The 13,742-nt window shown below is 40.9% G+C and overlaps 1 protein-coding gene across 1 annotated transcript in view; it reads left to right on the plus strand.

The window, feature by feature from the left end:
• The window catches only part of LOC112566018 (cilia- and flagella-associated protein 47-like), a 51,937-nt gene that overhangs the window by 34,144 nt on the left and 4,051 nt on the right, over positions 1-13,742 (plus strand). Inside the window, exons 40-55 of the mRNA XM_025241940.1 lie at positions 171-293; positions 731-854; positions 3,342-3,547; positions 4,012-4,155; positions 4,410-4,528; positions 4,814-4,868; positions 6,515-6,663; positions 7,199-7,337; positions 8,207-8,382; positions 8,751-8,858; positions 9,355-9,571; positions 9,822-9,978; positions 10,999-11,224; positions 12,472-12,731; positions 12,979-13,150; positions 13,466-13,626. Coding sequence (XP_025097725.1) covers positions 171-293; positions 731-854; positions 3,342-3,547; positions 4,012-4,155; positions 4,410-4,528; positions 4,814-4,868; positions 6,515-6,663; positions 7,199-7,337; positions 8,207-8,382; positions 8,751-8,858; positions 9,355-9,571; positions 9,822-9,978; positions 10,999-11,224; positions 12,472-12,731; positions 12,979-13,150; positions 13,466-13,626 — 2,536 coding nt within the window. The remainder of the gene's footprint in view (positions 1-170; positions 294-730; positions 855-3,341; positions 3,548-4,011; positions 4,156-4,409; positions 4,529-4,813; positions 4,869-6,514; positions 6,664-7,198; positions 7,338-8,206; positions 8,383-8,750; positions 8,859-9,354; positions 9,572-9,821; positions 9,979-10,998; positions 11,225-12,471; positions 12,732-12,978; positions 13,151-13,465; positions 13,627-13,742) is intronic.

The following is a 13,742-nucleotide window of genomic DNA, read 5'->3' on the forward strand; positions in this document are numbered from 1 at the left end:
AATATTCTTTATTTGCTTTCTTATAATTTTTGTGCAAACTATCATTTAAAAATTTGAAAGATATCACTACAGTTTCCTAACTCAAACTGCAATGGTTTTAACCAATTGCTAGCACAATGAGAGATTTAAAAGCCTACTTGGTGACCAAATCATGTCTCCCTGTTGCATAGTGCATGTCGGATGTAGAGCTGCAGCGGCGGAATTTGACAGGCACTCTCAGGAGCAGCAGTGTGACATCCAAAGCCATGAAGATGCTGGCCACAAACCCACAGACTGTCATTCAAAAGGCAAAGGTAAGTCGGGGACCAGTGACCTTTATTCATGCTGTCTTTTTCTATATTGCTTGCACTCATAATTTGTAGAACATGCATTAATCTTGCAGTGGTTTTTTTTTTAGTTACGGTGTTGCTGGCTCTGTAATGCTGCATTTGTGCCATATTTGTAAATATTGAAGACTGAACTGGCAGCTGTAGGCATTGAGCATAAAATCATAATAAATATGAGTATCTCTTGGTCTGTCTTTGGCTGTCTTCAGATAGTGCAAATAAGTGTTATCTATCTAGCTAATCCAGTTATAATTTGTGCGTTGTCAGGATGTACTCATCAAAGATCAGGTCTGATTTTGTCAGTGGAATGCCTTGCAAGACTTGTAACTTATAAATGTATTGCCTGAAAAGGGAGAGAATTATATACTGTTGACGTAAAATGTATTCTGTGCTTGTTTTCTCAGCAAAGCACTGTCTACACTGTGGAGTGTGACTCTGAGAATTTCAAGTTTCCTGAAACAATCACCATGCCCTCCCCACTGGAGGCCCGCTCATATTGTCCACCCAGTAACCTGAAGGTACCAAAGGGTGAGTAGTGAGTAGTGGATGCAGGAGGAAAAGGTGTGAAATCTAACGCTACTGAGATATGAGTTGAGAAGTGATGATAAAAGTAGCATTAGTCACAAAGGGACAGGTAAAAGCTTCTTGTTCTTGTTCTTCTTTTGGCTCTTCTTTTTTTTCTTCTTCTTTTTGTTCTTCTTTTTTTTGTTCTTGTTCTTCTTTTTGTTCTTCTTCTTTTTGTTCTTCTTCTTTTTGTTCTTCTTTTTGTTCTTCTTCTTCTTTTTGTTCTTTTTCTTCTTCTTCTTCTTCTTGTTTTTTTTTTTTTGTTTTTTTTTTTTTGTTCTTCTTCTTCATCACCGCCAGTGGAGCATAGGGCTGCAACTGCACCTCGCCATCGGACCCAGTTCTGGGTGTCCCTTTCCAGTTGAGTCCATGTCATGCCAGCTGCCTCCGCCTCTCTGTGGACTGATCTCCTCCACGTCTGTCGGGGTCTCCCAACCTTGCGCCTTCCTGTGGGTTCCAGCTCAGAGCTTGTCTTGTTAAATTGTCGTAAGGTGTGACCAATCAAGCCCCACTTCCGCTTCTTGTTGTCCTGGCTGGCAGGTTTTTGGTTGGTTCTTTCCCACAGGTCTGTATTGGAGATTCTCTCAGACCATCTGATGTTGAGGATGTGGCGCAGACATCTGTTGACGAATGTCTGAATCTTGTTGGTGATGGTGTTTGTCACCCACCATGTCTCAGATTCACATAGAAGGACTGAATTTACATTTGCATTAAAGATGTGGATCTTGGTGAGATAAAAGCCTTGGAGTCTCTCCAGTGCTGCAAACCTGTTTTTAACTTTACAGTTGAACTCTTCTTGCTTTCTGGGGTCTCTAAGGAAATGCCCGTTGAATTTGTGGTGTGGTTTGTCTGATGAATCATGGAAAGACCTCAGCTTTATCTTCATGGTTGTCACAAGCAGGTGGTGGTCTGTGGCTGCATCTGCACCTCACCTTACCTTGACATCCTTCTAAACTGGTGATTAATGGTGATGTGATCGATCTGGTTTTCTGTATGTCCATCTAGTGAAGTCCAGATGGTGTTGTGAATGGTTTTGTGTGGAAAAACTGTGCCTGTGAGTACAAGGTCATTGAACAGGCAGAAGTCTGTGAGCAGCTCACCATTTTCATTGCAGTTGCCAACACCATGCTTTCCCATTATGTGTCCTTTGTCTGTGTTGTCATTTCCAACTTTGGCATTCATGTCGCCCATTGCAATCTTCAGATCTTGTTTTAGAGTTCAATCAACCAACGATTTGTAAAAGTCTTCCTTTTCTTCTTCTTTAGCTGCGTTGGTAGATGCATAGCACTGTATGATGGGAATCTTTCTCTCCTTTGGAGTTGAACCTGGCTGACATGAGTCGCGGAGAGACTGGTTCCCATGCTGTTAGTGATCTTGCAGCCTCTTGTGTCATCAGTACTGCTACTCCTTGTGTGTGGTCATGGTCAGGGTCTTCATGTCCGGAGTAGATGATAGTCTCCACACGACGAAAGTCTGGTCTGACCATTGCCATTCCACCTTGTCTCGCACAGGCCGAAGAGCATGCATTATAGGTCCTTCTGAAGAGGGATCTTCCAGTCCAGACTCTAGTTGTGCTTGTGTTGTATTTGCAGTTTCTGTAGCAGGGCTTGTTTTACTGGGTGGAGTTGCTAGCCCCATGCCCAACCCTCTTCCTTCATCTGGGCTTGGGACTGTCAGGTTACCCGGGGGTTTTCCAGGCGGAGTTAAAGGTAACAGCTAAAGGTAGGTAAAGAAACTGATAGGTCGTGCCAGAAAATGTAAATGGCTCTTCATGTCTAGGGCATGGCAAGAGGGAGGCGAATCACTCACTAATATTTTATACTGGCCAATGCAGACCTTATACCAGCGACCACCTTGATTATATTAACCACCAGGCCACAGAAAAAAGGTGCCAATATTCAAGAGAAGCCTAGCTGGTGTAAGGTGCCTAGGAGTGTAGGAAGAGAAGCGGATAGCCTAGTGGTTAGAGTGCAGGTGTCCAAACTGAGAGCATATTGGTTCAAATCCCCAAGTTGACCCACCTGGGGTACCTGACTTCAAAGAGGGTTGGGGAAGGTAAGGCAGCAAGGGAGAGGAGATGGGCACCACCTTCAAGCAAGGCTGGCTCCAACAAAAGTGAGATTCTAACACCCCACTCTCCATCCCACAGTGACCTGAAAAGATTAGATGACCTTTACCTTTTAATGAGTGGTGAGAACATTTCAACTGCAAAAAGAAGAGGATTCCTGCTTGCATGGACAAACAAAACTAAAGGGCTGCATGGGAAGTCATAAACATATTCTGCAAGGAAGGAAAATGTGAGCTTAAAACCTTCACTTACGTCCCTAGATTTCTTGTTCAATGTGTATAAGAACAGTAATGAAGACTTACAGGGTTATGGCATCTTGCAGGAAGAGGAGCTGTAGCTGCAAAGAAGCTGACCAATGGCAATGCTTTGGTTTGTTGTCACAGGAGTCAAGCTTTATGATGGTGTGGTTGAGCTGCCTGTAGAATTCTATGCCGATGAAGCAGGAGTGTACCCTTGTCAGATCACCTTGAAGTCAGACGATGATATTCGCATCTACTACATTGAGTGCTCCATCGTCCTAACGGGCACCACTGCTGAGTTGGTGTTTACCACTGCTGTCATGCAGAGCACATCACAGGATATTCCCATTGTGAGTTGTGGATCCTTTGTGTTGAATTTGTATGTACATGCATGGATGTGCACACACACACACTTTAAAACTCTTGCATTGGCTTTGGCCTTCAGTGACACCAAAAGTATGTCAGTCCTATTTTTTTTTAAATAAAAATTATTCAAAAGTTCATAACACATTTTTGTAACAAAACTGATAATGGTTTTATGTTAAGTTGCCATCAGTTTGGAGCATCATTTCATGTTTTACTACAGTTAGCCAGTAAGGACCTGCTAAAATGAAATTTGTTTCATGTGTATATTTTTTATTTATTACAGGATACTAATTTCCAAATGGTAGGCAAATAAACCCTTCTGTTTGCAAGATAAATATCCTCCCTTATCTCACTTATATTCCTTTATGCTGCTTTGCCTTTTGGGTAGGCACTGTTCAGATTTGTGATCTGGTTTGGTTATCTATTTTTATGATTGTGCTTTGCGCAGGTTAATACGTCCAATTATGACTGGACGCTTGTGGCAGAGTTAACTGGAGAGTTTTTCTGTGGACCAAGTATGCTGATTGCCAAGGCTAATCAGAAGACCTGTTACCCTCTAGTTTTTAGGCCATTCATGGAGAGAACAGTTCAGGTCTGTCATGTGACTTTCTCATCTTCTCCATCCAACCCTGTCATTCTTATATGCAAGCAGAGACAGACACATATGCCTGCTCACCTACCATGCCCATGCACGTGATTTCACATGCATGTGCACACATTTGTGCATGCACACACCACACACATTCTTTTACTTGATCACTCCATGCTGTTCACGATGGGGCCCATGTGTTTTAAGCATTTAATGCTACAAGGGTAAATGTTTGATCTTGTTTATCGTGGCAACAGGGCAAGCTGGTACTCAAGAACATCGACAATGATGCTGAATTTGTTTTCTCTTTGACTGGCAAAGCAACAAAACCACTTCAAATCGATAACATCAAGCTTAAAATGGAGGCTAAAGATGTGTAAGTAATTTTTAACTGGATTTTAGCATTAAAATATAATTTTAAACACATTTTTAAAATTGCTTAGGAAGGGAGGTAAGAGAGTGTGAACATGCAGTATGACTTCTTTGTAGTTTTATGTTGATCTTATTTGACAGTGTTGGATATTGTATTATTAAAAAGAAACAAAAAGTAAATGGTAGAGACCAATTTTGAGGCGAAAAAAGGTATGAGGCATTTTGTAAAAGCTGGATTATTAAAAGCAGCTACACCTTCTTGTTTATGATTGTTCCTGGTGTGTTTCAGATTGAATTACACGATTAAAGTTCCCAACAAGACACATAAGAAGCTTGTGTTCAAGGCAAGTATTCAAAGGTTTAATAGGATGAAAATTTTTTTTTTAATGACTTGTTAAAGCTCAGTGCAAGATAGTTTTACCCTGAACTTGGATGGAAAACCCCACTTTTGTTCATGAAATACATGTCTGTGTCTGTGTGTGTGGGAATGCAGGAAGTTAAGTAAGGAAACAAGAACATTGCATAACACTTCTTGGCACGACGTCTGTGCAAACAACACACTTGATCATCTTCAGTTTTTCTCAATACATGAGGACTTTTCTTTCGAACCTGAGACTTGAGCCAGGAGAGCAAAGACTCAGGAGAAAGTTAGAGCACTTTGCTTAGAGAACCTTGACACAAGGGACCAATCAGGGACAACGAACCATCGAGACTGCCAGCTGTCATTGTGAAACTCCAAGGACTATGCAACCAGAACTAGGGTGATCTGTGAGAAGTAGAAGTTTGATGCCAAAGCCAGCAGAAGGAGTCATCATTTGCAAGGGATGAAAGAACGCCTACACTCCAAAGCACTGTTGTTGGAAGGATTGTGTTGCCCAGGCTGGTGTTTGTTCGTCAGCTGCACACATACATTGTTCATCCTGACACATACCACTGTGTGCTGCATAACAGTGTAGCCAGGTAAACAAGCAGTTGTCAAAGAAACTGCTTCCCCGGTGACATGGACTAGGTTGGTATCCATGTCACTGGGGGGAGCAGTTGTTGCCTTCCGATGTGGTTGGCCCACTGAGCCGGGAAGTGAGGGTGGACAGCCAGATGGAGGACGTCAAAAGGAGAGTCACAGATGCCCTGCTACTTGCCTCATTACAAGCGTAGACTCACAACTTCCACAGACTGAGGGGCAGGAAGAATTTGCAATACTAGATCAGCAGTAGCAGCTACCAGAGTTCAGTTCATGTGCATATGTATGTGCAAGGGTTTAACAGGATTGAACAGCACTGTATTATTGGAAGTATAAATAGCTTCGGACAGGACTGGGACCCTATTCACGTGAACCAAAGTGTTGTACATATGTATTTTGTATAATTTGTATGTTGATAAATCTTTTGTGCTGTACTTTGATTCATGTCATTAAGTCTTTTGCTTGACAAAGAGCAGGAATGGTGGGAGGAAGGGGTACATGATGTGACAAGAATTTAAGTGACTGATATGTGAACATTGATGCTAACATGGCTGGTGAGAGTTACATCCTGTCACCCAAGTGCCCAGTTCTTCAGGGCCAGTGTTCACATTTGATGAGAAAATGCAGGGACATTGAAACAATACAGATATGGCTAATTAATATATTGTCCCTGCTGTGACATTTTGCTGAAGCACTGACAACGTAAACACATTCATGTGCTATCCTGGCATCAGTGTTGTTGTTCTGTGCATGATGATGCTTGTACACCTGTATCTCAAGAACAGAAGTAGGGTGGGAATGGTAGGGGAAAGTATTTATTGAGCTTTACCCAGAGACCAGAAAGGAAGGTTTATGTTGTTCAAATACCTGTAGCATATTTAGTGTGAAGCTAGGGACAGAAACAGTGAATGTGGTGTATATATAATATCTGTGTGTATAAATATGTGTGTATGATTGCACACACAAGCTTATGTGTCTTTTTCCTTTGGTAATTTTTTTAAAAAACAAACTGTGGCTGTTTGGCTGCAGGTGGAGTCAGATCTGCCATTCTTGACAGGCCCTAGAACGGTGACTGTGTTGCCCAGACAGACCAGTGACTATGAAGTAACCATTTATCCCAGTCACCATGGCCACTTTATGGGCATTCTTTCCTTCACTGCTGGTGAAGTTTCCTACAGGTGAGATCATCATGTTTGACTGACCATTGCATTGTCTCAGTTGCAGTCTAGGTGGAGGATGGCATCTCACAATTATGACTGCTACTGTGTTAGCGCAGAGTGGACAAAGATGGCATGATGGCTGTAGTTGCAGGCAGTGTCTAGCATGTTCAAATTAATATGAACCTGTACAGTTCCTAAAGATAAACACTTTGTTAGCAGTTATAATCTGAAATTTTACGCTGATTATTTTTTTTCCTGACAAAATATGTGAATAATTTAATACAAGAGAGAAAGAGAACATCTGTGTGTACTCATGCATGCAGATATTTGCTAATGTTAGAACATGTGTTTTTATGTGTCTGTGTTTGTACATAAATGTGTTCATGTTGTTTTTCTCTGTTTAAACATGTATTGGTTTGCTGCCCATGTCGAACAAAATTCTTTGAACATATTTTACTGAGATAGCTGTGCATATTTCATTTCACAGCAGTGTGTTTAATCTCAGTTATTATTGCTGGTCTCCTCAGTATTAACTGTAATATTCTGATGACAGAGAGATTGACAGTGATGGTGAGGAAGTTCCTGAAGATGATGTGCAAGAGTTCAATGGCTATCAAATCTGGTTCGCCATGGATATCACCGTCCACCTACCACCCCCAGAAAGCACGCTTCGAGTCTCTTGTCATTGCCATGTAAAGCTGATATTTTATGTCTCCATCATTTTATCCCTGTACCTGCCTCACTCAGCATTTCTATACCATCCAAGTTACTAGATCAGCAAGAAGTAGAAAGTTATCTCATCATAAAATGGCAGTCACTCCTATTCTGAATATTATTGATGGAGTTAACTTATTTTTATTTATGCCACACAAGCAAAGACACATTTGGTAGACTTGTGTATAGTTTCACATTTTGAGGCTATATGTGGTGTAGGAATATTTAGTGCTTAGAGACTTCCCATTCACTTGTACCTTACATTAAAGCTTTACTCAAATGCAAAATGATTTTCAGATTATTGTAATTCATTATAATGTGGTAAAGGATAGTTTAGGTAAGTCTAATTGGTCAACATTGTTTGGCAAGTGGGTCAGTTTTGGTCCAGAGGGGATGGAAAGGGCATCGCTGAGGAGGAGGGATCTGCACACAACTTCCTTCCCCCACCCACTAGATGCACACCAGCAGCACAAGCTGTGTAGAAGGAGTTCAAGAACTTAGTTGTTGTGACATCGGAAAAGTAGGCTCACAGACCGGACAACAGCACATGAGCATTTGTTTGAAGCTCTTGCAGCAGCTGTGGGCTTCTGTGAAATTAGTTGTCAGGATCTGGGTCGGTTCATGTGTGCTTTTCTACAAATAAAACTTTCACAATTTATTGGTTAACTACTAATAGCACCATGATCAGTTCACTTGCCAGTAGCTTTAGCTTGATTTCATAATAACTTTAGTTGACCTTTAACTACCTAGTGCTGCATTTGCATCATGGTGATGTAATGTTACTGCAGAAGAAAGATGTTGACCTGGTGTTTTAATAGAAAAAAATGTTGGTTTGGTGTTTTGACAGAAAAAGATGTTGATTGAGATCATTGTCCGGAATCCTACACCTGAGAAAATTGTGTTTACCTCAAAAATTGAGGGAAGGGGCCTGACGGGACCCACAGGCATAGAACTGGATGCTGGAGAGATGGATGTTTTTGCTGTTACCTTTGCACCTATTGTTCTTGGCAGGTGCAAGGGAAGGTAAAATGGCTGCAACGACATTAAAAATTCAGTAAAATTTAGACAGTAAAATTAGATATATTTTAACCTTAGACTCAAACTGTGTGTTCATATTCTCATTCATAGCACTCACCAAAAAAAGTTTATTGCACTGACAACCTACCAGTGAGCCATTCAAAGTAATTTAACTGGATATGTTCCCTACCTTCCACCACACCTTCTCCTTTCACTTGAAACATCTCTCCCACCCCACCGGAAACTGGCCTTCCACTTTTTCTGAGGGTGCTGTACCAAGCTCCAAGAATATTCTCTCTTTATGAACTTTTATCAGCAATGTTCACCTGTATGGCTATACCATCTGTATCATGGTGACCCTTTGCGTTTGACAGCATCACATTCTTCAACCAGCTAGTTGGGGAGTTCTGGTACAAGTTGGATCTGGAGGGTCTTCCACCAGCACCAACCACTCTCCCTCCCATGGAATGTGAACTGGGCAGGTAAGAAGTGAAAGCTGTATGCTCACACAAGTCGTGTAAGAAAGGGTAAGTGTTGGAAAAGAACTGGGGTCTAGCACTGCCCACCACTTACTGCAAAGCTATCTTCCAACCCAGGGCTGTCATGTGGTATTTTTGGGATGAGTCACTTATGAGTATTGAATATTCATTTGTTTTTGAGAGAGGTCAAACCTGTTTAGTGAGTCTAGACACCCACGTTAAATTACTCATTTGAGGATGATTACCAAGGTGATTATGTAAAGTTCTGTGGTGGGCATTTCTCCTTATTTGTGCACCTTACCATAAACTCAGAATTCTGGGGTATACATCTTATAAATTTTGTAGGGTGTTGAGGTGCTGACAGGACTAAAGTCTTGTTATGCTCAAATTAGAATGTAATTGATCTTTCAAATCTGACTAAAATCTGAAATAACAATGTGCAATGGTAACAATTTTTTAGCTGCTGCTAATGATGACAATGATGATTGCCTTTTTGCAGATGGTCAGAGCAGACAATTGTGCTGCAAAATCCGACAGATGAGACATTGGAACTAGTTCCAACTGTGTCCAACTCAAACAACTTTACACTGCAGCGTGAGAGTGACCGGCCACTCATTCTAAAGCCTCGTGCTAGCATTGAGGTGATGCTTCACTTCATGCCTTCAGGCCTTGGCCAAGGTGACCACTCCACGAAGATCAGTTTCCACAGCCACCAGGTGTGTTCTCTACTGCCCTTCTGTCTTCTTTTCCACATAATTAAGATGTTTTGTTGCTAGGTCATTGATTTAAATTTTAAAAACTCAGTTTAGCCCAGCATTTCAACCACAGAAAATATTCATCCTTCTAACAATGCATGTCACTTGAAAAATACAGCACTATTCAATGAAAGTGTTACTCGGTGCAGTGTGGTTAGTTTAAAAAAAAAGACTTGTGGGCTACTACTTGGTCCTGACATTGTTTTGTCAGCTGGGGGAGTGGATCTTTTTGGCGAATGGCACTGGACTTCCACCAAAGCCTCAGGAACCCATGATGGTGACCTCAAAGACTGGTACCAACTCCACCATTATCATTCCCTTCCGTAATCCCTTAAACACAGATGTCATGGCCAGGATCAGTCTCAAAGGTATGGTGTGTATATCACTAAGGGAACTTGTGTCTTGGTTTCTGAGCATCTTCCGCTAAGTGTTTTTCATATGTTCATCTGTCTTGCTTATTCCCTTTGTCTTCTTCGTTATCATCTTATTTCAACAAGTCTTTGTCTCACTCTGTCTCTTCATCATCATCATCAGCAGCAGCAGCATCAGCATCATCAATCAATCAACCATCAATGATCATCATCATCATTCAACTAGTCTGTCTCTCATCATCATCTTTTAACTATTCTGTCTGTTCCTCATTCTGTATTTCTTTCTTCCTATTTTCTGACACTGCTCCAGTGTTGTATCTCCATTGCTTTTCCCCATTTTTTGCATTACCTTGTCTTTATCTCTGTCCCAGCTTTGTCTTTGCTGCTGTGTATCATCATGGTCTATCTCTACCTCTGTCCCAGCACTGTTGCCATAACCACTTGTGTCCCAGCACTGCCTTGCCCTCCTTCTCAGGCTGTCTCCACCTTTGTCTCAGCACTGTCACTATCTCCACTTGTGCCACAGTCACCGTTCTTCTCTTTCTTCCTGATGCAACAAACGTTTGTTTGACCATCAGCTGTACTGGCTTCTTTCTTCATATATGGCATCAGTTCTGTTATCAGTACAAAATACCACCCCCTCCTCCCTGTTTGCCTCTGTCAGTAACCTTACCTGGGCCTATTTTGTCAGTACATTACCTAGGCCTATTGTAAGATAAGAATACACTTTATTTGTCAAAGAGGGCAATCTGGGGGCAGCTTAAGAAAAATAACATCACAACACATTCATACACACCAAACAGACTTTTGCATTCATGTTTCATTCATTTGCTCTCAGGACTATTCAAAAGACACATGGCTGAAACATTCTATCAGTAAATTTACCTAGGCAGTACATATATCTAGGTTTTCTCTATCAGTTCATTACATTACTCTAGGCCTCCTCTGTCAGATTATTTATCTAGTGGTGCTTGATGTCTGACGCTTAATGTTCTTCTGTTTACGTCTTTGTTGTAGATTCCAACATAGAATCTGCTCCACCTTTGGGTCAAGAGAGTGAGGAGAACCCCTCATCTCCGTTCTCGTTACTCTTGAAAAACATTAAAGGCGGTGTCCATGTAGGCCCCAAATGCACACTGGATATTCCCATTAGTTTTGCACCACTGGACCTGCAGAAGCACGACTGCTTGTGTATTGTTTCAATAATTCCTGAGAAAGATGTGTCATCGGAGGATAATCAAAGGTCTGTATAATGCGTTTGCATAAAAGGAAATGTGTATTGGTACCTCTTTCTAGGACATTATGAGATCTGGTCTAAATAGTTTAACACATGTAAGAGAACACTATACATGTCAGAAATATGCTAACAAAAATAAGCTGAAATTATATACACTTATTGCATACACTTAATTAGCATAATGGCCAAAAAATGACAGGAAAGGTGAAATAAAAGCTAAATTTAAAAAAAAAAAACAGAAGTACCTAACACAACTCTGACATACTGAAACACCACTTCCAGAAGAGCAAATACTGTTTGCTGGAATCTGAGGCTACCTTCACAAGAACTATGAAAAGTTCTTCACTAAAGGATTGACTGCTCATGAAAGAAACCATTACAGCTGAGATGAGGCCCAAGTGCTTTACTGGGCTATAGTTTGATGATGAAAATAATGATTATTCAGTGAAGACAGTAATGACTATTTTTCATCTAATGTAAACTGTTGCTGTCGATGGCTGTGTGTTCAGTTGCAATGAGTTGCCTGCTTAGATCTGAAACATGGTCATATGTTTGGACCTTTTTTTTCTTTTACCCAGCATTGCAGCCTTTTCAAAAGATGGATAGTGAAAAATATAAATAAAATAGACTATAAAAAAGTTGAGAATGTATATATTAGCACAAAAATTGTGGTACCCAAATCTAGAGTTAAGGATCAGTAAAAGCTTACAGTGGTTAATCTCCAGTGCCTAAAAACTGGGGGAAGGTACTGAAGCCTGGGAGTTAGTATGCTTGTCCCGGTGTTAAGATCTTGGTTTAAGACTCTCTCAGACCTGTGACTAAAAAACTTTCTGCAACCCACACCGTCATTAAAAGATCTTGATTTATGAGGAAGGTAAGAGGGGATGTAAGGAGAGGATTGGGCTCCAGGTCTACATAATGTACCTTAGACATGATTAAATCTCGCATGATCTGCCTCTGGCTGTGAGTTACTTTACTTTTAACCACAAGGCAAAAGAGTGAAGAGTGAAACAAAAAGGAAGGGCACGGGCAGCCGCAATTGATCCTTGCAGCTTCTCAACACATGTACAGCCCACCTTTCTCCTCAAACTCCTACCTTAAATAATCTCAACCACCTTGATGCTGAAATCACAGCTATGGAGACACTTGACCATCAGACTTTCCCACCATAGGCCTTGTTTCATTATCTCTTCTAAGTGTAGCGATTACTTGTCTCAAGGGAGCCATTGACCATGACATTACATTTGTTTCAGCCTTTTTCTGTCCCCAAAACCTTATGAAGACAAGATGAAGGAGATCCAGTGGATTTATCCTGTGCATGGCATTCCTGACATCAATGCCAATGAGGAGTCCTGCATTGCAACAATGAATTGCAAAGCTCGCAGCACCATCAGAAAGAAAGTGGAAGTCTCTCTCGTGGGTGCTGTGCCCAGTGCTGCATCGGAGTACAAGATCCCATCATATGAAAGGTCCCACAGCAAACACGGCTCACATAGTATAGTTGTTACGGAAAGTGAGTAGCTACTGTTGTTTCATGGGAAAACTTTTACATTTGTTTCACACAATGTTCACTGTTTTTAACAAATCAAACTGGCTGTTTTCCTGTAACAAAAAGTAGGGAAAAAATTTGCTAGAGTGTAAACAGCAAAAACATGCAGGATTTTCAAAAAGTGTTATTAAAACTGAAACTGTTGAAAACAAGTCTTGTGAACAGAGAAAAAGGCTTAAACTTTCCACTCAGGTCTACCTTTGTTTTCCAGCCTTGGAAACCGCTGATGAATTCTCATACAAGCTTACAGGTAGCAGCAATGAAATTGATGATATCCTGTTGGAGACGGTGAGAGTGTCACTGGTCAAACAACAGCGTGATGATTCAACAGGCCTTGTCACTCTTTTGTTTAGCATCACTTTCAAGCCCTTCAAATCAATGAAGTAAGGGAGGAAAAAAAGAAGAGAGAAAGAAGAAAATCTGTGCTAAAATAAACTTTGACATGCATTGTGACAAGGTCATTACAAAATAAAGCAATAGCTCCATAATTCTTTTCTTCAGATTCCTTAAAGATCTTCCCATTAATAGCAATTAAAATGTCTTGATGAGATCATTATCATTGACTCTACCTGCCATGAATAACAGATAAAAAGAAGCTTTAAGCAAATTGTGCTTTACTTCTCTGCAGCCTGTAATTGCAATAAGTGCACAAACTGATTTTAAAAAAACTATGGAAATTATACTTTTCTTGTCTGCAGCTGTTTGGCCTACCTTCATGTGACAGGTGCACTAGGAGGAATGTGGAAATTTCCCATTCATTTTGTAGCATCTGAGCCACCTGTTGATGATGTCATCTCATTAGAATGCACCGGATCGGAAAAAGCTCATCTGTTGCCTTCAAGATGTACTCGCAAAATGAGTAAGTTGCTTCTTATGTGCTGGATGAACTAATGTAATCGTGTGTTGAAAAATGAAACCATCACTGGCAAAGGAGATTGTTGAACCTTTTCTTCAGTTTTGAGTTTTCTTTTTGTC

This window comes from Pomacea canaliculata, linkage group LG6 (assembly GCF_003073045.1).
Source record: "Pomacea canaliculata isolate SZHN2017 linkage group LG6, ASM307304v1, whole genome shotgun sequence".
NCBI classification, from domain to species: Eukaryota; Metazoa; Mollusca; class Gastropoda; order Architaenioglossa; family Ampullariidae; genus Pomacea; species Pomacea canaliculata.